We start from the raw sequence: 24,253 nt of genomic DNA on the forward strand, positions 1-24,253 counted from the left end.
AAATGTCCTCATAGCTCTTCATGTACATACAATTACTTTCCATTTTTGAATGAAATGCTTGGTGTGTTATGACTGGAGTGACTCACATAGTGCGTTTCTAGAGTTGTCTGACCTGCATCGTTCTCTGTAGAATGCAAACAGTGATGGATCTCCCTGAAGGTGGGCTTGTGCCTCCTTCTTAAAATGAAACACAGATGCACTGGATGTTTTTTGCCTTAAAATATTTTCTTCTTTTTCTTTTGTGAAAAACAATAATAGTTAAAAGCAATATAAGGGTAGAGAAAAGGCAGCAGGCAAAGAATATTAGTGGCTTCTTTTGAGAAATAAATAAGCAGAAGCTACACTGTTCTTCTTTGTTGGAGGGACCACAGACTGAATAGTCAGCAGGAAAGCCATTGTTGCTTATCAGGTTATTGTAAAATTTTATTGAAGGCTTTCCTTTTGAATCCGAAGTGAAGAATCCAAATCTGGGCTTAGACTTTTCTTCAGTCAGTTTAAATGCATAGTAGCCTTTAATCTTGACTTTATCAATGTAGTATGCTGAGAAGGGAAAACAAAACCAGATGTTAGTAAAACCTTGTATGATGTGCAAATTTTCTGGTAATGAGTTCAGATGGTTAATCAATGAATTAAAAAAGCATAATTGCATCATTTTTCCTTACATTTGCCACTTCTAATAATACTCAGCTGTCTAGATTAAATAGAAACAGTGCATCACTGTTTCCAAAAAAAAGTAGAATTTGCGAATTTTGTGGACCTACTCAACGAAAGCTGAATTTGAACAGGGTTAGACCTGGGAGCTTGCTTTCCTGGGAAAAGCCACGTGTTGCTCTTTACTGAACCCAGCTGCGATGACTCAAGGGGAGCCCATCTGAGTCATGAGCTTTCAGAAAATTCCTGCTCTGCTCCAAAACCAGTTGGTCAGCCCCGCAGTACGTACAACTCTGTGTTACACTGCAACACCCGAGTGTTGGATAAAAATACTTTAATGAAATCATAAATTGCAGACCTCGGTGAGTAAACATCTCTGCAATTCATGTGTAAGCAGAGAGTGTAGTTGGGGATGTGATCCAGATTAAGTAAAAACGTTGTAAATTGGAAGGAGCTTTTTGTGAGTAAGTGTATAAGTTACCTGAAAATTAAAATGGGAATACTATGATGAAGTACCCTTTAAGCAACCATTTCCTTTAATAGCTTACTGTTCTTTTGTTTGCAGTGTGAAATTAGTGTGGAAAATAAATCAGCAAATGCTTATTAGTCCTATAGTAATTGAGCAAGAGCTAAGCACTGGAAGGGGAATGCTCTGTTTCTTGTTGGTGCCTAAAAGTAATCTGAAGCCATGCTTAGCCATGAGTAAGAGCTGTCCTGTTTTTCAAGTAGCTAGCTCCTGGAGAGGAGAAACTGGGATACATAGACACTGTTTGGAGACAGGTGCCTCAGAAGAGCTTATAGATGCCCCGTGTCCTGTTCAGGGAACTCACTAGTGCTCACCAATATGGAATAGTGACCACAGAGATGTATTGTACATCTGGTTTTGGCTGTATGGTTCAGATACTGAGGCCTTTCTGGTGTCCTGTGGCTCACTGCTTTCTTTTTCAGATTTGGTTAGAGGAAGAGGGATGAGAGGGGTAAGGTCCCTGCAGCATTTCTCATATAATAAGCTATTGCTGAAGATCATTGCCTTGAACATTTTGTCCTCTACCTCTAACTGTTATTAATTTTTCTCTAAAGTGAAGAACTAGATTTCTGTAGGTGCCCAGGAGAAAGCAAATAGTGGAACTGGATCTAGAGTTTGACTCTCCCTGCAACAGCAGCTCCTTAAAAATGTGGTGACCTGCTGTATTTCTTCTGTATGTCCCTCTAGGTCTCCTTGGACTTGTTTCTGCTTTCCTGTCCAGTGACTAGTTCAGCAAGCAAGGTGGCTCCTGCCTTTCTTTGTAGAGTAGAAATTAGAGCTGTATCTTAAGAGTTGTTGGTCTGAAGTGCCATCTCCTATGAACTTCTGAATAACTGCTGTATATGTATGCCCAGGTGGCTTCTCACAGGGTTTAAACTGGCAGCAGCTGTGGCTGCATTCCACGTGAGGGGCGTGATGCCATCACTTTGTGTTGTATCTGCCCTGAGCGTGGCTGCAGAATCAGGCCCCTCAGGGGTCTGAATGCTGATGGCCGGTTCCTGCATCTCAGCCAGAGCTGCTTGCTCTGTCTGGGGCAAGTCTTAGGTGCTTGCTTAAGGAACGCCTGGGCCTGTGCCATGGAAATAGCTCTGATGAATTTGAATCTGTCATATACTCACCTTTTAAAACCTCTTGTACGTATTTTCCCAAGTAATAATTTCGAAGTTCATCATTGTCTAAGGACAGATCGTCTATTCCGTTTGCTGTGATGTAAATATCAATGTCACCGTAGGTTTTTTTAATCCACCTGAGAACTTTGCGCACTCCCCAAGGCACCACTGCCAAACGGGAAGGGGAGCTCAGACAGGTGATATCCTGCAGAAATTGAATGTCACGATCAAACTCATACTGGCTCCCGTTCTGAGGTTCATGAATCACAAATCTGGTGGTGAAATGATTCAGCGCGTAAAAGTCAGCTGCACCCTTGATGAGCTGCTTTTCCTCGCTCGTGAAAGATGGCAACAAAGAGTACGAGAGGCCTTTTCTGTGCTTAAAGCTGATGTATTCCCTCATGGTAGCTGGATAGTCCCCAGTCTTAAATATGGGATCGGCAAACCAGCCTATTTCAAACTGAAGAAACCTGTTCGCAGCTTTTGAATGAGATTCGAAGTAGGGGTTGGCAGGCTCAGCCCAGTCTGAATGCAGGGACAGGGACACTTTGCCATATTGAAAGGACCGGTACTGCTCATCGTATATTCTCCAGGCCATGGCATGTGCTATTAATAAATTGTGTGCTGCCCGATATGTATCATTGCTGCTCCTGTTGTAGACATCGCTTAGCCGATTAGGCTCGTTTATTGTAATCCAAAGTTTAACCAAGTCACCAAGTTCCCGAAAACATAAAGCTGCGTAGTCTTGAAAAGCATAGGCAGTAGACTGGTTCAACCATCCTCCTGTCTGCAGCAAAGGACCTGGCAGGCCCAGATAGGCATGAGTTGGATAATACAAGGTGACCATGGACTGAACATTGAGTTTCAGTACTTCGCTAATCACGCACCTGTAATACCTAAGAACTTGCCTGTTGACCACTGACAAATCTCCGTTGGGTAAAATGAGTGACCAGTCAAGTGCAAATCTGTAATGGGTGACTTTCATTTTTTCCAGGAGGTCAAGTTGCTTTTTAATACTGACAAAATCCGTGCACTGGGCTGGTCGGGTTTTTAGCTTCACCCCTTTAACTTTGTGCAGGAGCCCATCTCCTGTGACATTCCAGAGGTATAGGCTGGAATCGCAGAACTGTGGTGAGGAAGCCACGGATTCTGCCTGAGAAAATAAAAACAATATGTTACAATGGGGTTGAATTAAATGAATGCCTGCTCACAGTCTGCATTTCTGCCTGTGTTTGGCTGTAGGATTAGTGCTAGATGTCAGATGGTCCTGCTTAGGTGCTCCAAGGGGAAGAGAACAACCGACTCACCTACATGGGCTTTGTCTTTGCTACCGATCATCTTACTTCTTCTGTTCCTTCGTCTACAGAAAACATTAAAATTGCATTCTCCTTTCTACTCAGCTGCACGTTGGCATTTGCCCTGCCACCAGCCTACACGACGTACTGTCACACAGATGCATCTCTCCGATCGAGTTCACTCTGTGGTCATGCAAACAGCAGTTCTCAGGCAGCTGGCAGGAGAGCAGCGTGGTAAGAACAAGCACCAGGGGTGTACATGGCAGGCATGGATTATTTTGGCACTGCTGGTGAGATCAGCCTTGTGAAACGGGCATAGTGTTCCCTGGTTTTACTGGTAGTCCTGCCTTTGCAAATATCTGACACAAACAGGTTGTAGCATTTAGTTATAACTTTAGTTTCTCCTACTAGTTAACAAGGTTCTGGGTAGCATTTTTTTTTTCTATTCCCATTTTTTTTAAATACTTTTTGTAGGATTTGGAATACAATATAGTGAAGTTTCAAATAGTTAGATTAAATCTGATTGGTTTTTTTTTAAGAAAATGGACCTTTCTGTGCTGTATATTAACAAAATATATAGAAGGTTTACTGTTTTTTCTATGGTTGTCAGTGAATAGGTTAAGTTATAGAGTTTTGTTGTTATTTTTTGAGGCGGATGTTGGTCATTGGACTGTATGCGATTTCTGTATGCGATGACAAAAAGAGTATCCCAGTACTGGCCATACATACTCATCTACCAAATTTAAAGTAGAAATAGATACTGTAGGAACCAGTTTGGAAAAAAGGTGGTATGATCTGTTTTAAGATGTGAGCTCAGATGGTAAAAGCTGTATGTGCTCATGTTGGTTATCTTTGCCTGTGGTAGAAGGCTTTTTAAAGCATGGCTTTTAACCTGCTTGTCGAAGCGGCACTTAGAGCCAGGCTCAACCCAGGAATCTGTTTCTGCCATGTTCAGTAGCTTTAGATGAGACTTCGAGCCTGCAGGCAGCTTTGCTGCCACCTGCATAACCACCTTGTCCCTGCCTTGTGACACCCACTCTGTCGTGCTGTCGTAGGCGTCCTTGTGGCCACACTGAAAACTGGATTGGGAAACTCCCCTGGTTGAAAAACAGCGCAGGAACAATTGGTTGGGGTCAACTTCTTGGCCTGAAATTTCCTGATCAGCTCTGCCAGACGGAGACACAAGCAGAGGGAAGGTGAGGGAGGGCCAGCCCTGGAACGGCTCCCGCAGCAGCACACCAGCACTCTCTGACTAGCTCACCCAAAAACCTGTGAGGTACATAAAATTGAACTTAGGCAATTATGTCTAGGCTTAACTTACACTTGCAGTGTGCATTGAGATTCCTGAACACAAGGTACCACACACAGTCATTTATTCACAAAGTGAAGTTGTTGATTGCTCTTCCTCCAGCCGTCTTCCCAATATCTTACACTTACCTTGAGAACAGACTCAGTGATACCCCAGGAAAAGTCACAGGAGAATTGAGCTTGCAAGCTTGGGGTAGACTCCTTTGGGAAGAAGCCATTTTCTCGTATGATTTGTTTATAATAAAGTGCAGATGACTTGGGAATCCTTTCTTTTTTTTCGCTTTTCAAATCTACATAAAACAGTCCACGCCTTATGTTGTAAGCATGTTGCCATTCATAGCCGTCAAGGAGTGACCAGGCTGTGTAACCGAACACATCTATGTTGTCGTATTTAATAGCTGCATAAGAGAAAGTAACATACATGAGCCTTATATTTAGGACTCTAACATATATGAGGTGTTTATGTGAAAGGTCTATTCACTTTGAAAAATATTCAGGGCTTTCTCAACACTCAGTAGGGTTATTGGACCATTGTAATTCATTGCAAAACTGTGACAGACATTCTATATCTTAGCCTTTATTCATTAAAAAAAAATATGTACATCACTAGTTCCTTAAGAAATTAAATTACTGTAGGATGCTTTACTTCTGCTGTCAAGAAACATGAAACGTTATGCCACATCCAGATTTTCAGTTGCATTTGATGATTTGCAGTAATATATACCAGTAAAATTAGAGAATCGTAACTAAAAGTTAAGAGTGCAACAGTTGATACAGTTTGTGCCTTTGTATTTGTCACAAAGCTAAAATTCTCTACCTTTATTTGAAAGATCTCTGCAAGCTCTAGCATTTAGGACTATCCAGTTTCTAAATTGAAAAATTAAGTATGTCGGAATGGACTGTGTAATGACTTCAGAAGAAGCTGGGTTGATCAACCCAGAGACTGAAGTGCTTGATTTATTCACAGAATGGGTACAGCACATGTGTGTTTCTTCAGGCAATCTTAATGTCCTTCCACCTAGCAGAGGTGTATACATATCATCTTTTACATATAATATATGAGAAAGATGGAAAAGTGACTGATTTCTTGGATGTGCAACACAATTCACCAGGGAGGACAGCAGAACTGCCAAAGCAGCTTCTTGCTGGACACCAGCTAAGAACAATGTTCGTTACCCATTTACAGTGTGTGCCAGCTGGCAGCCTGGAAGAAAAAGTCCAAACTCCATGGTCAGTCACGTTAGCTGCCTGTCACCAGCTTTAAGCTAGGAAATAATGTGGGATAACTCCTCATGTTAACCTTATGAGGGCTGGAATATCAAGTGCAAAGCAGTGACCAGGTGGGGGTTACTGAGGATTTTGACACAGACAGATGGACAGCCATATTTACCTGTGGTCCACTGAGAGTAAGCTAAGAAATAAAGATGAAGTATTCTGATTTAAAGCTCTATTCTCACCCAGCATTGTTTTGACTTATTTTCCCAGGCTATTTCACTTTGCATAATTTTTTATTTCTACTGAACTTCTCTGCCTTAGTCACATCATGCTGCAACTTCAGCAGGAGGCAGTTTTGCACAGCACTTGTATTCATGCAGCAGAGTAACGAGGTACCCAGCGGTACTGTCATAGTCCATGATATTTTACTAGCTGCTGGATGAAAAAATCAGAAAGCCCAAGAGCTTGCAGTGTAAGTATGAGAAGTGGATAGACAAGGCCAGAATACTGGTAGGGAGATGGGGAAATGTAACAATGAATTACAGTGGCATGTATTTTCAAGAAAAGCAACTTGCAAGTATTAGGGAAACCATGAGAGAAAGTACAGAAATGTCTGAAGATATCAGTTGCAAAACACAGAGGTGGAGGATCATGTAGGGGATAAAGAAATAGGCCAGGAGGCCCTTGCAAGTAAAGATGTGTACTTCATGTCTGCAATGAGGAAGGTTGAACAAATGGAAGTAGGCATATGGGGACAGTGTAAGTGACAACTGTGAAAACGTATTTTTTTCTAGAAGCATACTGAATGGATGAGGGCAAAGTTTAATTGTCAGAGTAAAAGATGCTGTGTTATTTGAGATGGTGCATGCCTAGATGAGAATTTTTGTCTGCTTAAAGGGGAAGGGAAAAAAGCACTATTTTATGTATATTTTGTGGTAAAAAGAATTAATAGTCAGGTGGGTGATAGGTGGAGATCTTGTGGATCAGCACGAGAGTATGCTTGTAGCATTGTCAGCAGTGACAGTGAAAGGAGAGGGCATAAACAGAAGTCGGGATCCTCACTGAACGTTAGAGTGGGGATGAGAAAATCCTCCTAGAAACCAAGGGGGTGGCTGGGGGCAGGAAAGGGAGGCTGAAGGTAGAAGAGGTCAGGAGCTAATTAAGCTCCCTGTGTCACCAGAGGTGACATCCACGGAAGGAGATCTCGGGGCATTTCTGTGTCTGCTATAGGTGGAGCCTGGGAGTCCTGCAGAAGCAGTAGTTTCAGTATTGGCAGGTGTATGCATGCCACTAAGGAGCTGTAGTTTCAGCTGCGTCCGTGTATCATAACTGAGGTCAGTTCATTGCAGTGGTGATATACATCACGTATTTTCATGACTCACATTGATGTGAGTTACAGGCACACAGTGCAAAGTTTATAGCACTCTCCTTGAACACAAACATACAAGAGTATAGCTTGTTACATGCTAGCTTAACAGCCACCATCTCATTACAATTTGGCCTATATAAACAATGTTTTGAGGTTATCATGATCTAATTGATTTTGCTGCAAACAGTGAATGTATACCTGACTTCTCTGTAAGTAAAAATATGAAAATATGTTCCAAATATTATTCCTGATCAGACAAATTAAAGCTTGCTTCACAAAAAAAATGCATTACTTAAGAGATAATTCTGTATTTTGAGGCAGAAGTTGAAGTATCTGCATATGTAAAAATGCAGATGACAATTCTTGAGAAGTAGTTATTGGCTGAACATTGACCAAGTATTCAGAAGTGTGAATCCACAGATGGCTATCACAGCCAGGTCTGCTGTAGAGGACTCAAAAAAAGAACACGCTATGGATTTTCTTATGTATGTGTCCAAAAAGCTACCTGTTCTACACCTCTAAATCCAGGCCTGAATCTATAGACATTCCTGCTGTGTCACTGCATTACGTAAAATATCATAAACAAGATACTGGAATATAACCTCCTCAAAAGCTGGAAAAGGCAGTACATATTGCACAGTTGCACTATGTGAAGTTTACAATTTGAACCAAATTTAAATATATCTGGATAGTCTTTGTTTGGAGCTTAATTACATTTGTTGGTGATACACTACTTCCTGATTTGGTGTCTGAGTAAATTATCACTCATTTTTCCCATAGGATAAGAAAGGTCTTTGTAAAGGGATCTGAACCGCCCCATCTCTGCAGTGTGCCATCATCAGCGGGGCAGCCTGCAGGGAGGATGGCCAACAGGCCAGTGTGGCCAGCAGCTGTCCTTCTCCCAGTGCCAAAACTACAAACTGGGCGAGGGGGAAAAGAAATACTGTTTTTTCAGAGGCTTCAGGTACTAACAGTGTTTATATTCCATACAAAATTAAGTCTTTTGCCTTCAGAGAGCACCCCTGTACACTGGCTATATGAAGGGCAAATACCAAGATTAAAAGTGTGTTATTAAAACATATTATCTCTGTTTGGCATACAATAATCCTGAGATTATTGACTGAATAATGATTATTGCTTGAAGAATGATTGCCCTTCTCCTGCTGATTTCCTTCATGCATTTTACATTGGAGTAGGACCCCAGCGTGGCAATGACAGTCTGTAGCCATGGTCTCATTTTCCTGCTCTCAAGGTATGTACCTGCACAAAGGTTTTACAGTTCGGCTGCCGGCAGTGAAAAGTGATATCCAATAGATGTGTTTTGATTAATTTCTGACTCAGTTTTGTACTTACTTTGTTTTAAAATCCAATGCAAATGTTGGACTTTAGCTTTCTGGGACAGGGACTATGTTTTTTTCTGTGTTTGTACAACACCTAGCACTAGTAGATCCTGATCCATGACTTGTACTCATGCAGTATAAATAATTAATTATTAACTTAGTTGCCATTATCTCCTAAAAAAAAAGATTAAATTATTACAGAGCTAAATATCAAATGATCTTTAAAAGCTCTCCAAAAATCCAACAACTAACTTGTGTACAAACCTTGTAAGACCTTATTAATGAAGTTTTTCATCATGTAGATGGCTGTGCTGTCATCTGTTTTCACATGGCTGTCAGTGAACCAGCCATTCTCTGCAATCAAGATTCGAGGACTGTTGTATTCCAGTTTAATCCAGTTCAGTACTTCCCTCAAATTGAGTGACAAATTTTGTCCCATTTTTGGTAGAGTGTTTGGAGGTTTAAAGTTATTAGGACCAAAGGAAAATGCAAAGAAGTCAGCTGTTCCCTTTATGTAGTTTTTTTCATCCTCAGTAAAGTGTGGCAAAAATGAGAATTCTTTTTTCAATTCTTCTGGATAATCACCATCCCCATGGATGGGTTTAGCGAACCATCCAAGTACTTTCTCCATAGACTGCTGACATTTAGAAACGTCCAGAGCATCTTCCGATTTATTAGGTTCGATCCAGTGGGATCCCAAGACTATGGACATCATCCCCTTCTGATATGGTTGAAAGCGTTTTTTGTAGTTATGCCAAACTTTTGCATGAGCCTGATGAGAAAAAGAAAGCATTAAATTATAACTCTCTAATAAATCTCTGTGTGCATCAGCAGCTAGACAGGCAGGTAGCTGCATCTGCCTGTCTTCTACTGCAGACTTCTATGGAAATATTAACAAACTGTGAAGGCATGCTAATTACCCTGCACATCTGTGATGGGCAATTACTGTTATACTGTAAGGTACCTCAAGATGATGCTTAGTACCTCACGTGCACTGCTCCTATGACACATTAAGGCTGTGGTTTTTTGCCTTTTAACGTAGGTCTAAATTTTATGAGGGGTCCCAGCAGGGATGTGAATAGCTGTTACATGGACACATTGGGACTAAACAGCTGTCAATGGTGGCATCTCAGCTCTGTGATCTAGACAGTCCCATCTAGGTTTTTCTTTGTCGAGCAGCGATTGCTGATATCATAAACATTTTAAACTGTCTTTACAGTTGTTCCATAAATTACGCGTCTCAAATGATGTTTCCTTTGTCAGTGTTAGTTCTGTGCTATTAACTGCTCTGCGCTGTGGGGGTTACCTGGATTTACTCTGTTCAAACCACATCCCTCTTCTTGAGATACACTTCCATTTGTTTTACTCTGACCTAATCATATAAGTGCTCAGCTTTTGATATTTGCACAGATCCTAAATGTAAAAGCTTGAAGAAAGGACCTAGCTGCAAAGTTTGAACCCAAATGTCAAATTTCACAGTTCTGCATGAGAATTTTGAACCAGGATTTTAGTTAATTTCTTCTTGGAAACTGCAATAATAATAATTTTTCTGACAGTAGATGCAGTGGCACAGAATGAAGCTTATTCATTTTAAGTAGACAGTAACAACACTTTGGTTTTAAAAGGAAATTTGGCAGCAGTATCTCATAAGATCTTTTGGGTATGGCATGTTTCAGCTCATAATCAGCCAAACATTGACTGCCCTAGGATAGACAGAAGTTTTGCTATTCGTGTTAGTGACAATGAAAGCATACCTTGTGTCACATCTTAATTAAATTTTTGTGAATATAATCATGCTTTAGAAAGCTTAACATTGTCATACATCAGAATTACCTTCAGATGTCATGTTAATTACTTAAATAAGAGAATGCAGCTGTCAAATTTTACACAAAAAAGGAATATATGTGAGACTGAGGAACCACCCATTGTCAGAGTCCCATAGGAAAAGAGGAGAGCTAGGGTGTCAGAGAAAGGTGACTCTGGGGAGTTAACCTCTCCCAGCTGAGGAGTTGCCAAGTAACTCAGAGTTTACATTATTCCTGACATGTGGCTCTATACTCTTAAGCTGGAAAGAAAATAACTGTTTGTACCAAGAAAAAACATTGAGAATCATTGTGAAACACTCAGAGCGCCGAGTTAGGCTGACATCATTACCAAGCCAAACAACATTGCTTACCTTTGACAGTAATGTCAGTTAATTTAGCTAGAAACACACAGTCTTGACAGTTAAAAAACAAAAAACAAAAGACTTGATGTCAGGTAGATATTTGGTTAAACTAGGGAATATCAAAGAATTAGAGTTTGTGAAATTTTGTGTATCAGTTGTTTATGGTTTCTAAGGTCATGCTCGTAACATTTGTTCAAGGTCTGTCTTTGAAAATACTGATAAAGTAACATTAACCTTTGAGATGCAGGTTTGGTAGCTGAAAAGGGCAGTCAGCAAAATTGTACTCATGAGGAAAACTGCAAGACACAGTTGAAATATTATAAAATTGATTTCTTACAAGTCTCATCAGAAAATATAAGCAGGCAGTGCCATCCCCTCAATGTCCTCTCCCAAAGGTCTAGCCCAGGGTGGGTGCTGGGGTCAGATTTGCTTTGTTCTCTGCCTTTGGTGATTTGTCACCTGGTTAGGATTTTTTTTTTTTTCTCCCAGACACAGGCTACTAACACCACTGTTTAATGAGAGGTATATGGTTGCATTGGGTCAACAAGAAAAGCCCTGCTGAAGTCAGCCGTATTATGGACAGTGCCGAGTAGCATGACAACAGCACCAGGCAAATCTTAACAATCACACATTTCTAGGTGACGTGGAGAAAGACAGCTTTGCCAAAAAACAACTAATCATAATGCAACATTGACAGGTAAAAAACAATCACAGACAACTCATTGTATTGATATGCATCTTCAAGAGGTTGATTAGAAGGTTACTATTAAAAATACTGTCTACAATATACAGCCACAGGTATAAATTCTACCGGAGTAGACCTCAAGAACAAGTAAGTAAATTTAATATAAGTCAAGATAGGATCCCCATACACAAATTCATGTGTTACTGATGTCTCACTGAGGGTTAACTCTTGAAAAGAAAATGTCCCTTGTCTATAGTGAGGGTTTTCACAGATGTAGTAGAGACAATAGCATTTGCTTGCCTATAATTCTGAGTTGTTAATTATTTGTAAAGCAGTTTAACATTCTCAGGTGGAAGTTGTTCACTAAGTGCAAACTATTGTTGATGGAACCAAATGATTAATATAATTTGTTTTGTAAGACTACATATGAAACAAACATCAATTTAAAAGCTGTATCACACATCAATTTGGCTACTCTGAGTAAATCTTGACTAATCTTTTTTTCAGTTAGAGTTTAATCCCTAATCTTTCACTTTCCTTGTTAGATCAAGGACAAATGTCAAGGCTAAGTACACAGTGAAAGCAGGATCAATATTGTATATTTATTCTAGATACATATGACACATTAATTTCAGCATATTTTCCTGGTATTAATATAGAAATTATTCCACAAGACTTGAAAATCACTGAGTGTGCTAAGTTAGTTAATATTAACCCTGTAAAAAGGCTAGATAAGTCAATTTAATAAATTCAAGAAAACAATATTGTTCTCTTCCATTCTTGAAATATTCTCATACTCCTTCAAACTCTGATCCTGTAATTTTTCATGTATGTATGCAAAGAGTTTGCTATTGAAAGACCAATACTTTCAAATTCTTATGACATGTTAAAGTCAAGCAATTTTCCTTGAATGTCTGAGCCATGAGCACACAAAACAATGTCAGGTGCATACAGAGTTATTTTAGTGTGCTGGAGAGCAAGAACATTTAGGTAAACTAGAATTTTAAAAATGCTAATAAAATTATTCTGGCTTTGTGTTTAATTGTTTGGGTTTTAAACCATGAAGAGCTAGAATACAGAGTCTGATGATGATGGTGTTAAACATCACTTTAGAAGAAGGGCAGGTGTATGTGGCTTATTCGGAGAGTATATTTCAGTTCAAGGCCCTTTTGGTTTATGGTAAAGATGCCATGTAGTTGGTAGAGTTAAAGCCCTGATTTTGCAAACTGAAGCTCAGTCCTTGTGGAGGAAAAAAGGGCTCTTGAGATGTAGGCAGCTAAATTTCTAAGAGGGTGGTTTGAAGGACTGAGGCTTTACTATTCAATTTGTTGTATGCTACCTGTCTTGCATTTGGATTGTGTTTTTCCTCATGACTTCCAAGAAGTGAAAGAAAGCTAACCTGAAAGTAACAAATCATACCAAAAAAAGTGTGAATCCATGCTGAATTTTACATCATCACTGATGGCTACTACTGTTTGAAAAATCTTCCAGCAGAGACATTTACAAGCATAGACAGTTCTGCTGTCCATCCCAGAGCCGTACTTGATGTAGACAGATTTCCCTTCTCCTGTAAGAAATACAGGCACTGGTGTAGCTTCATCTTTCTAGATCCTGAGGAAAGGAGGCCCCTTTGAAAGAAGGGAAGGAAGTGTCTGCTTGGATGTAGAGATAAGAATTATTCCCCACTCCTTCAGTGGAAATTTGATTTTAAGGAGAATGTATTATGGGACTTCTGTGGGACATGCTCATCCAAAGATCCCAAAGTCAGCAGTGTCCATGAAGAGATCCTGGCATACTGAGAGCTACCAAAGAGCTGAGAGTAATGCAGCTGGGCACAGAGATGAACCTGATCTATGTGGAGACACCATGTTTGAAAGGGAATTTCTTGCCCTTCTCTGGCATGTGATATGAAGGTGTGTCATGAAGAAAAATTTTAGGGAGATCTTACTCTGACAGTTTTCTCCTGGGCTTTTCTGTGAGATGGAAAGAAATGTGAATAATCTTTACAGGAAAAAAAAAAAAAAAATCTCTTACTGCCTGTTACATAGCACAGGCAAAACTGCCCAGAGCGCACTGGTGCAGAAGACAAAAAGAAGACAGCTTGGTCTGCAGTTTGTGATTTTTACAAACCTGTCTAAGTATAAAAGAACATAACTAGATCCAGAGAAAATGGTAATAATATATCAGGTATATATCTCATTTAACTCCAGCCACAAAGATTCATTTGCTTTATATTTTCTTGCTTCTTGTCAGATTTATTTATTGTTAAATCAAAGAAATCCATCTAATTTTTCTGGGTGCAGTATTTTTCTTCTCTGTCTCAGTATGACAGATGGGTCCAGAGCAAGCTCATACTTTTTTGTATCTCCTTTGATGTGTCTTTCAAATGTTGCATGGCAAGTTACATGTTATCATTAATTGTTTTCCAATGTTACTTTTGTGAAGTACAGTCTCTTTTAGTGAAGAAAGGAGGCATGCTTTTGATGGCCACTCTCCATCTGGTATAAGACTCCACATGCTCCTCATGTTAGAGGTAATGATCATACAATCAAATTGAGATTTATCTATGTGAACCCCATGGCAATTTATAAGTGTCAAACTTCAAATTTCCTATTGATTTCCATGGAAGCAGTACCGGATCCTTTAAAATGACCAGTAGCAATTATCACCCTCTGTGTATGGTGTATGAATAGCATACATAGCATCCTGCAAATATGTTTAATTTAAATGTTTAGTTCTGCTGTGGACTATTTTCCTCATGTGGATCTCCTAAGTACCCTGCTTAGCAGCCTTTGCTTCTGATTCACTAGCCCTCTTTATGGGTCTTGAATAGCACGACCCATGTAAAAGTCAGGACTGTCTCTTAAGTAGATGTATCTGGGGCATTCCCTTAAAACAAAGCAAGGCACAGAAGGAAAGCACAGGTAGTAGGTGATACAGCATCTGCAATGCCTTGTGTTAGCCAACACCATAGAGCTCTGGGGCTTGATGAGGACAGACCAATCCTACTTTTGTTGAGAAGCCTTAATGAGGTCATTATCTACCTAAATACCTAACTGAATTCATTCATGGAAGCAGATGATTTTTTCATCAGTTCTGAAATGCGTGGACATTTTCCTTATGCTGGCCAACTATTTAAGATGTTGCATTTCTTTCATCTACTAAAATTGATAGTTTAAAATTAAGATAAATTTATTGATCCCTCTTCTAGAAATGCAAAAATCTCCAGCAACTTTCAAATTGTTCTTACAACAAAATAATCCAAAGTCCAAAAAAGCAAGGGTTTATGGTTTGCTTTTTTTTTTTTTTTTTTTTTTTGTGATTATGTGAAACTTAGCTTCGGTTTATGATTGATAGATCACGTAAAAGCACTCCTTTATATAAATGGTGATTAGTTGTCACAACACTGCAACTGGAACTGTGCATGGGGAAATGAAACTCAAAGTAGGACTCACGAGAGAGCCTCATTTAGTTTATCCAGAGGTACCACAGAAAGGCTTGAGAATGATTATTCAGCAATTTGCTATGTAACACTGTTGGTCAGATTAGTTTCTATTGAGCATCACAGACCTGTTTTTTCCTGCTCAGCATACTTAATGGGTGGACCTGGTAATGTGCATAGGATGGCCTGAAGAATATTGTCTTTCAACAGCCTGTCCAGAAATGAAGCCATGACATGGACAAGAATGTGGCTGTTCCTAAAGCTGCTGACATAAATGTGTATCTTTTCAACAGCTTTAACAGGCTTTGCCTCACACTACCAAAACCTGACATTTTTGTTGGTCTTTATTTGGGGGAGGATATTTTTTGTTTGCAGTGGTAAATTAGAAGGTAGCCATAATATGATGTCTGAGAAACGGATTTGCATATACCAGTCCTAAAATAAAAAGCCATGCAAAATCTCTTTAAATAGAGATTCTTATAACATTCTCTGCCTCTCAAAGGAGAGAGATTTCACAACACATGAATCCTCATTGTGCATCAATACATTATAATAATATGGTATTGTCAACAATGCTAAACACACAGAACATTTAGATACCCACAAACATCTTTGAGAAAGATTCTGGCTAGTTAGCTTGAAACATATAATACCACCTATAACTTCTGTGGAATGGCTGGCTTTAATTACATTTTATTAAGAAAAAAAAAATTATATATATAAGAAGAGTTGACTCATGTCGACCGGTACCTCAAGAGCCTCCAGTCTACCTCCAGCCCCAAAGATCAAACTCCAGTTCCTCAAATACATTACTACAAATTTGAGATACTTTATGAATACCTAAAATCTCCAGAAATTTTACAGTGCCACAGGAAAAAACTGCTAATACATTAGGTAATGTTCATGGTGCTGTAAGAAAGATACAACCTTAAAATAATTTCTGCCCAAGAATAATAAAATACTAGTTAATGGATTGTGTGTTGCTGAAAGTCTTATTAAGTCTTTAATTGAAGTGATTTATTTAATACTCAGATTCACAGACTTTAAAACTGGAACCACCTGTCAGATCAAGTCTGAGAGGTAAATAATATTGACCAAGGAACTTAGGACAGTAAATTGTGTATCAGACCGAGCTGCGCTTGGTTTCCTGGAACACTCGATTCTTCAGTAGAGGTATTGCTCCCTGTGTGTTGTGTGTTGCTTTCACAGATTTTACAGAGTGGGAGAATGCAGATTGCCTAGTTGGTATCCCAGTTTGGTTGTGTCACTCATAAATGCAGGCAAGAAATGCTATAAACTTACGTTGTATCTTTGACATGTATTATATCAAATATATTTTACGTAGCACTTGAAAATGAAAAGAATAATTGAGCATCAGTTCTCTTTGAGATGCTTTACAAATCTCTGTAGTTAAATCATTCTTCTGCTAAGTCTGGAATCAGTTAGTGACTCAGGCTGCTTAACGACATTTCTATGTGCAAAACTTCTATTGACTGCAGTGTGAATATTCTGCAAAAGGAGGTTTTGCAGGTTTGGGTCCAGAAACAAACACAAGAAATAGAAATGGTCAGTTGCAGAATTTTTAAACTACTCTGGCAATTATTTTTTTCCCACATGCATACTTCTTTCTGTAGGACAAATATATTCAGTTTTATTTGTTAATTACATTTATAATGGATGGCCGGTAGTAGAAAAATTCTCTTTGTGACATCTAGGAATAGTTTAGGAGGGGGAATTATACTAGCTGCTCTATCAGAGATAGGATGGTGACCTGCTCTGTAAAGTACTTTCAGCGCTACTGATGCAAAAAAAGCTGTATTGATATTTTTAATAATGTTATTGTTTATATCCTTATTTAAAACTGCTGTTACTGGAAATTGGTTTAAATTATAGCAAGAGAAAATAAGAATGCAAATTCCTATGCATAGGAACCAGATACTCTGTAGAATTAAATTAATAATCTATCAGAGGAGATGCTGTAAACTCTGTAATGCTGTTGAGGATACCAGGAACAACATCTGCACTTTTTCCTTAATAAATAAGACCCACTTCAGATTTCTCTTTTTGTCCTTCCCAAAGAAAGAACACCATGAATACTGCGGCTCTGGAAGCTACTGGTCATGGGATCAAGCCTTCTGGATGTGTAATTCTGTAGAAGACAGCTGGTAAGACTGCCATAAAAACCAAAATGCTGGAAGCATCATGGAAATAATGTAACTTTGAAGCTCTTAAATACTGATGAGGACATCTGTTTTCTCCCAAACCCCTGAACTGCTGACCTTGTTAATTTAGCAATAAACCTTTTCCAATATAATCTTACGAAGCTATAACTAATCATCTTTATATATACATACTCTATTCCTACTTGAATTGATTCACTATCCAAATGCAAATAAATTCCATTTTAAACTAACAGTCATTTCAGTGTAGCTGAACGGTCATGTCAGTGTGTTTAACTAAGTGGAAAGAATAAAGAAGGAAAAATCATGCTCTTTAATAGCCAGGTCTTGTAGGCAAAATATAAATAAAATAATAAACAAGCACTTTAAACAAGTAATTACCAAGTCAGCTGTTGTGACAACAACAAAAAAATCAACATGAAGATTAAAAAGAAGACTTCCTTAGCTAAGGGTTATTTCTTGGTGTTTTCACATTCCTTGATTTATTTTTAAACATGGATTGCATGATTGATTCCTCCCATCATTTCCCATGGCAGTGCAAGATCAGTTTGTAAATCTTACTATACTGTACCTTGATCAAATTGTGTCCTACAGAGTAGATGGTTCTTATTTTCCCTCTCTCTCCAGGAGCATGAATACCTGTGCCATACCCATGCCAAGCAACTAAGTATGGATTGTGGATTGTAATCCAGTACTTAACACGATCCCCAAAGGTCTGGAAGCAAAAGGTGGCATAGTCATTGAAGATATCAGTTACTGATTCATTTTTCCATCCCCCATATTTTTCTTGCAGCATCAGGGGCAGGTCCCAGTGGTACAGTGTAACCACGGGGTCAATATTTCTGTAGAGCAGAGAGTCAATAAGGGTGTTATAATACTGGAGTCCTTTTTCATTGGGAGTTGCTACCACTCCAGTGGGAAAAAGCCTTGACCATGAAATTGAAAACTGGTAAAAAGTAACTCCCAGAAAATCCAGAGCAGACAAATCTTTGTCCAACAAGTTGTAACTGTCACTGGAGGCATCTGTGCTGTCAGCATCCCTGAACTCGGAGTGGATGAAGCTGTCCCAGATGGAGGAGCCTTTCCCGTCCTTCCTCCAGCTGCCTTCCACCTGGAAAGCTCCTGTCCCTACACCCCAGAGAAACTCTTCAGGGAAAGTGTCATACAAAAACATCTGTGATTCACTCACGGGGCTGAAGTGGGGGTCCTTTTTCCACACAGATCTTCCCTCTCCAGCAAGCCCAGTAACTAACCTTATGAAAACTAACATCCAAAAAGCAACAGATCTCTCCAGTTGTCGGCCGCACATCATGCTAGTTTATAGCATCAGAGTTAGAAGTCAGATTTCTTGCACTGACACTGGAAAAAATCCATTCATTTGCTGGAGCTGCTGTCGTGCAGACCGTCTTCATTTGCCACGAACTGCTGGAGTGTCTTATCAAAGCCTCACTAAAAGCCTGTGATCGTAAACGCCTTGTCAATGATTAGCCTGAACTGTGAGACCTAGAATGGGTCAGAGAACAGCGTAATTTTTAGGGAGGTGGCCTCTGTATGACCACTGAGACACCTAGCTGGCTTCTTAAGGCAGGAAAATATGTTGCCTGGACAATATAAATGTTAGTCATTAATTTATCATTATTTAAAGCTCAGCCATTCAGGTGGGAGAAAATAGGTGACAGAGGGTGCTAAGAAACTATCACATCCTTTATTCTTTGTGCAGCTGTATTTTGAGGAAATGTGGCAGAACTATAATTTAGACTACATAGTCTCCAATTAAAAGGTGATTTATTCCATCTTTGTAATTAGATGGATGGAAGGGCAGTGCGTCATTCCTCAGTCCTGCTCTGCTCAAACATCCTACTTCTGCTGAAAAATTCTCTCTGGACTTGTGAGAAATTTTGTTGTGGGCAAGAGATACATGCATATTTCACTAACTATATAAAAACGCAAAGCAAGTCACTATTTCTCTGAAACACATGCAACTGTTTTTCTGCCCTGTATAAAAGTCTGCTGTACAGCTCTACATACAGCAGCAGTACAAAATTAACAGGGGTCTGTTCCAGTCCTTAAGCAATTTCCCTGGATTTTTTCAAATAAACACAATTAACAAAGATAATCAGCCCCAGAAGATGCTATTTCAGTATACAGCTGGGGCATCAGTACAGCAAATATCTTACAGAGCAGTTATGCAATATAATTTAATATTTTAACATATTTCAAATTACAGCAGAACCACATGTGTTGAGATATAGTCAGTTTACTCAATAGCGTAAGACTGATGCCTGCCATTTTTGCTTTTCTGAAGTACAGTAATATAAAGTGTATCCACACATAGGCCACAGCTGCTGAAGAGATTTGTGGAACAAGATAGCATCGTGAAGTAACTTTACATGCAAGAATGATACACGCTGAGATCTGAACGTGGGAATAACTTGCCACCTAAGTATAGCACTTTGCTTGGATGAATTAGCGGTGCTGGTGTGTAGGACACGAAAGCCCGGATGGACTGCTGGGCTGCGGCCGCTCTACTGCTCCTGCTACCTGTGAGAGCGTGCTTCCCGCATTGCCTAATGCCACTGAGACATATCTTCTGTTTAACAGTAAAGCTGATAATCAATAGGAGACGGAAGACATTTTATGTATTTGTTTTTATGATAAACGACAAAACTTCAGTGCATGTTTGTAAACATTTCTCTGCGGTGCCTTCACAAGAAACAGTTTCACCACAGATGAATGAAGCTCCCACTGACACCCTCTGCACCGCAGATCCCTGCTGGTGGGGTAGGCATGCATCTAACACGAGTCTCCCCCACATAATGAGTCCCCAGAACTCCCTCAACTACCTGAAGTAACTGACTCACACTTCTTCAGCCAAGATCCAACCAAAGGCAGCTTGGAAAAGTGAGGAGTAGATAGGGACTGTATCAAGTTGTTCTACAGTATATACTGACATGCTCCTTTTTTATTCTATGGAATAGCATTTTAAAACACTGATCTAGATAGTTATTGCTTGAACATAATCCTTCTATTTTAACATGTAAAAGCTTTTTAAGTTCAAAACCCCCATGACAGCTCTGTAATAGCATGGCAATATATTGGCAAGGTAAAGACAACAGGCGCTCCCCATTAATTACAGCAGAGTTAATGCCACTGGCATCTTACTGCTGACAGTGTGTTGCATCTGCATGAGATGTGAAAGGTGCAGCAGGGACTTGTGCTCCTAGATGCTTGATCTGGACAAAGTTATGAACTGTATTTCTTTCCTTATTATCAATATGACTGGCAGCATGCTAGAACCAACGTTTCAGGCCTCTGAATGCAGTTTCTTACTGTTTTGTCATATTTAACTGTTTGGGCTATAATGTTTCTTGATAAAGTTAAAGAGAAAGCAATTTAACTGATGAGAGTCATATAGTGACTTGAATTTGGAAGGGGCTTTTGATCAGCTGAGCAAAGAGGTGGGTAAAAGAAACACCGACTGTTAATTTGGAAAACAATTAGCATCGATGAGTGAGATATAATCAGGGGCTGTTGAGAAGCGAGGGTGCAAAGGAAGGGGAAGAGGAAGGAATTAATTATTCCACTAGCTCAAGTGGCAGAGTCTGTACAGGCTCCAACCCCAACGCTGTTCCTGGACATCAGCGTGATGCTGCACAGTGGGATTTCCTGACTCTGGCCATGTACTTAATGAATCTCATTTCAGAATTAGTCAAGGCTGGGAGAGGCTGAGGTTTCCTGGGCACTTGCCATTACTCTTACTGTAGCTGGGAAGCCTAATGATTATTCATTTCAGTTCTTAGCTATCAAATTTTCTTTTCTATCTTTGCCTCTGCCAAGGCAAGTGATTCAAATTATGAAAACAACTTTTCACTTGACCATTGAATATGTAATCTCCTTGTTTTAGGGGCTTGGCTTGAAAACCTGGGGTTTGATCTGTACAAATGCTGAACACATTAGTTGAAAGGAGTAGACTTTTGAATGTAGGCAATGCTAGGCTGAGTATCCGAGTTAAGGCACATTCATTCTGCCTAGATAGGCAAATGAAGAGAGAGAAGAGATCTAAAGACAAAGTTCACTTAGAAAAAGTGTCATGTTTACATTAACATCAACTGCTCAGATCTACTACTGCTAGGTGCTCAAAAAAGCACAACTTATGTAATTGCCCTCAACAGTGTGACACAAATCAAACACTTATCTTTACCTTATACCTTTACCTTATACAGCAAAAACTGTTTGAAATGGGATCAAGTCTTTTCTAAAGACACATAATTGTGATGGATACTATAGAAAGCCTAATGTAAATAGAAACTAGACCACAGATTTACAAAGAATTTTTGGAATTTTTGGTCTGCAACAAAATGCTAATTCCTGTTTCTACAATGTGAGAGAAATTTTATTTTCTTTACTAGAGACTCTGGGAAGCAAAATATTCCCTATAGGATTCCTCCAAAATAGAGCCTACCATCTAGTAAATAAGTATTTTAATGTCTATTAATGGTATGAAAAAATACAGAATTTAACCTGAAATTTCAATTTCAGGAAACGTATTTTTGTTGTGTTTTCCTATTCATCTCTGCATTACCATATTGTATTTCTTTAGGGCAATTCCTAACCTCAGAGGTCATTTGGACACATATGAAGCTCAGAACATCTCTGTTCCATTATAAAGATTTCTTAAATGATTGAGGTGTATTGTCCCCTAAAACACGTGAGAAACACTGCCTTATGGACTTCAAAAGTATCTTGGTCTTAAGTTACAAGAATCTGTCTTATACTTCAATTAAGTTTCGAGCAATGAAAAATAAAAATTTTGTAGAGCAGCCAATAAAACATTTCTTCAAAAATTGCAATGAAAGTTGATTTCAATTCGAAAATTGTATCAACATATCAGCATACAAAAATTTGAAAATAAACAAGAAAATACTAACAAAAAGAAAGCAGACTATTGTTTATGTCCCAATATAGGAAGATGTATTGTTCTTATAAACAACTTCCTCTCTCAATAAGCAAGACAAAGCCTTCAGTGATAATAACAGTAGGATGGGTTTTGTTCAATAGGGGAAAAAAACTCAAGCTCAAGAGTTAGTATCTCACTTTTTTAAAGTATTTTGGAAAGAAAACCTGAACAACATAGAAAGTCTGTGATTTTCAGAAAGGTAAAACCCGAGTCTAATTTTTTAAATTATTTGTCTTAGTTGTAAATGGAGTAATGATATAGAGTGTACTTTGGCTACTTTTTAAAAAGCTGCACTTTTAGTCGGGTAATATGTCTTTAAAACATGACCCATGATGGGATGTTGCTTTAATTTTATCTTGCAAAATACATCATAATACAATTACTCAGTTTTGTGTCCTGTGGCAACGCAAGGTTTTTTCTAGTTCCAGTGGTTTCATAGCCATGCATGTAGAAACAGAGGTATCCTGTCTCCCTGCCATACCCACAAGTGAATTATAGTCATTCCAGGTATTCAGTCTGATCTCCTCATAAAGGGTTAAACTCTTGCCTTCCAAGAAACATGAACATGTCACAAGCCCACAGGCAGATACTGCTCTGCTGGATGTTATTCTAGGTAGCTTTATCAACTACAAATAGAGATAACCACTTGCAATAATTCTTTTAGCATTATTTAAACAGTTTATTTGGCTATTACAAATGTCAGCCATTTTAACTGCTCTTTTGCTCTGGTATCAGGAATACGCACAGTTTTAAAAATTACATAATGAGAATTAAATCCATAAATACAAACACATCGCTGGAGACATTTTTCTAAAGTGATGCTAGTTTTGTTTGCATAGCCATTCCAGGTGAGTGCATATGGAATAACTTGTAAAACAGGCTGAAAAGCACAGCCTGTGCTGTGTGTCTGTGTTTACTTGCTCACTCTTGTCATGTGTTTCTTACGCAGAAATCCAAATTCACAAGCTATGCTAATGTTGAAAATGCAGGAGGAGTCTACCTGACCATGTGCATTCATAAAAGCACTGTAGCAATTTCTATAAAAACAGGGTCTTAAAATTACTTAAAGTCCCATTTAAAGAATTGAACAGGAATGGTATCATTAACATTCATGTTTTCTCAGATCGGACAAAAAGATCTGACTTTTATCTCTATGTAACTATCTTTGCTGGAGTTTGACCATGCTATCAAGTAGACAGTCTCTTGTTCTTGAAAAAAAAATTAAGTCAATACGAAAGGTATATGTGATAGCACAGCACGTGCAATTGCACTGTGAGACAAGTACAAATTTAGCTTGTACTCCTTGCTTATTTTGTTTTCTTTTCTGAGTGGTTTTCTAAACCAATGGCAATATTTTTAATGGCACAAATTCTGTTTGTTCTCCCCATTCTTCTCCAAGACTAGCAAGAATTAGCGATTCACTAGGTTGGCAGAACCTCAACATCATACAAATAATTATTGAGAGGAGAACTTTTTTTATTTGGTTTGCAAGTTTATTTCCTCCAAGTGTTCAACATCTAGGGGAAAAAAAAAAAGGAAGAAAACATACATAATTTCATTAGAAATTAAGCCGTCAGCGGGTGAAGATAGAGCACAACTTTTCTGTTTCTGTTAGGCTCCTCAGATGCTCTCTGAGCTCTCCCAAGCTGGAACCCATGGGCGAAAATACCACAGAGGAGTGACAGCCTGACGCCTCCTGCATAACCAGGAAACAAGAAAGAAGGGACCAACGCACGTTTATTACAGGGAAATGATCCGGTGTGCTGCACTGATTCAGACCTGACTCGTGGCGACTGCGCTGTGTTACCAGCTGTCCACATATTTAGGATGCTTCGTTTGCCTTAGTACGTTTAAAAAAAAAAAAAAAAAAAAAATATCGCAAGGAAGCCTCGCGCTATTCGCTTGTTAAAAGCGTTAAGACTGTCTGCTCTCCTCTGTCACAGGCGACCGAGGACTGTTACCCGCTGCGGCGCTGCAGCCCCTGCCGCCGGCCCCCCCCCCCCCCCCGC

The 24,253-nt window shown here is 39.1% G+C and overlaps 1 protein-coding gene across 1 annotated transcript; it reads right to left on the minus strand.

The window, feature by feature from the left end:
• Window positions 1-178: 178 nt before the first annotated feature.
• On the minus strand, window positions 179-19,458 carry KLB (klotho beta). The gene is made up of 5 exons (XM_009969581.3): window positions 17,859-19,458; window positions 9,078-9,585; window positions 5,019-5,287; window positions 2,296-3,439; window positions 179-540 (listed from the first exon to the last, which is right to left on the minus strand). The coding sequence occupies exons 1-5, from the start codon at window positions 18,597-18,599 to the stop codon at window positions 179-181; spliced, it is 3,024 nt and encodes a 1,007-aa protein (XP_009967883.2). The 5' UTR covers window positions 18,600-19,458.
• Between the last annotated feature and the right edge of the window lie 4,795 nt (window positions 19,459-24,253).

This window comes from Tyto alba, unplaced genomic scaffold (genome assembly GCF_018691265.1).
Source record: "Tyto alba isolate M040663 unplaced genomic scaffold, T.alba_DEE_v4.0 Super-Scaffold_6, whole genome shotgun sequence".
NCBI classification, from domain to species: domain Eukaryota; kingdom Metazoa; phylum Chordata; class Aves; order Strigiformes; family Tytonidae; genus Tyto; species Tyto alba.

What these genes read in the sequence shown, in the direction of transcription:
- KLB (XM_009969581.3), bottom strand. Translation starts at nt 18,599, where the DNA reads ATGATGTGCGGCCGACAACTGGAGAGATCTGTTGCTTTTTGGATGTTA. An exon ending in TCACTGAGTCTGTTCTCAAG is followed by an intron (nt 3,440 to 5,018) that starts GTAAGTGTAAGA and finishes TTATTTTCTCAG; the next exon opens with GCAGAATCCGTGGCTTCCTC. An exon ending in CGTACAAGAGGTTTTAAAAG is followed by an intron (nt 541 to 2,295) that starts GTGAGTATATGA and finishes TTCCCTTCTCAG; the next exon opens with CATACTACATTGATAAAGTC.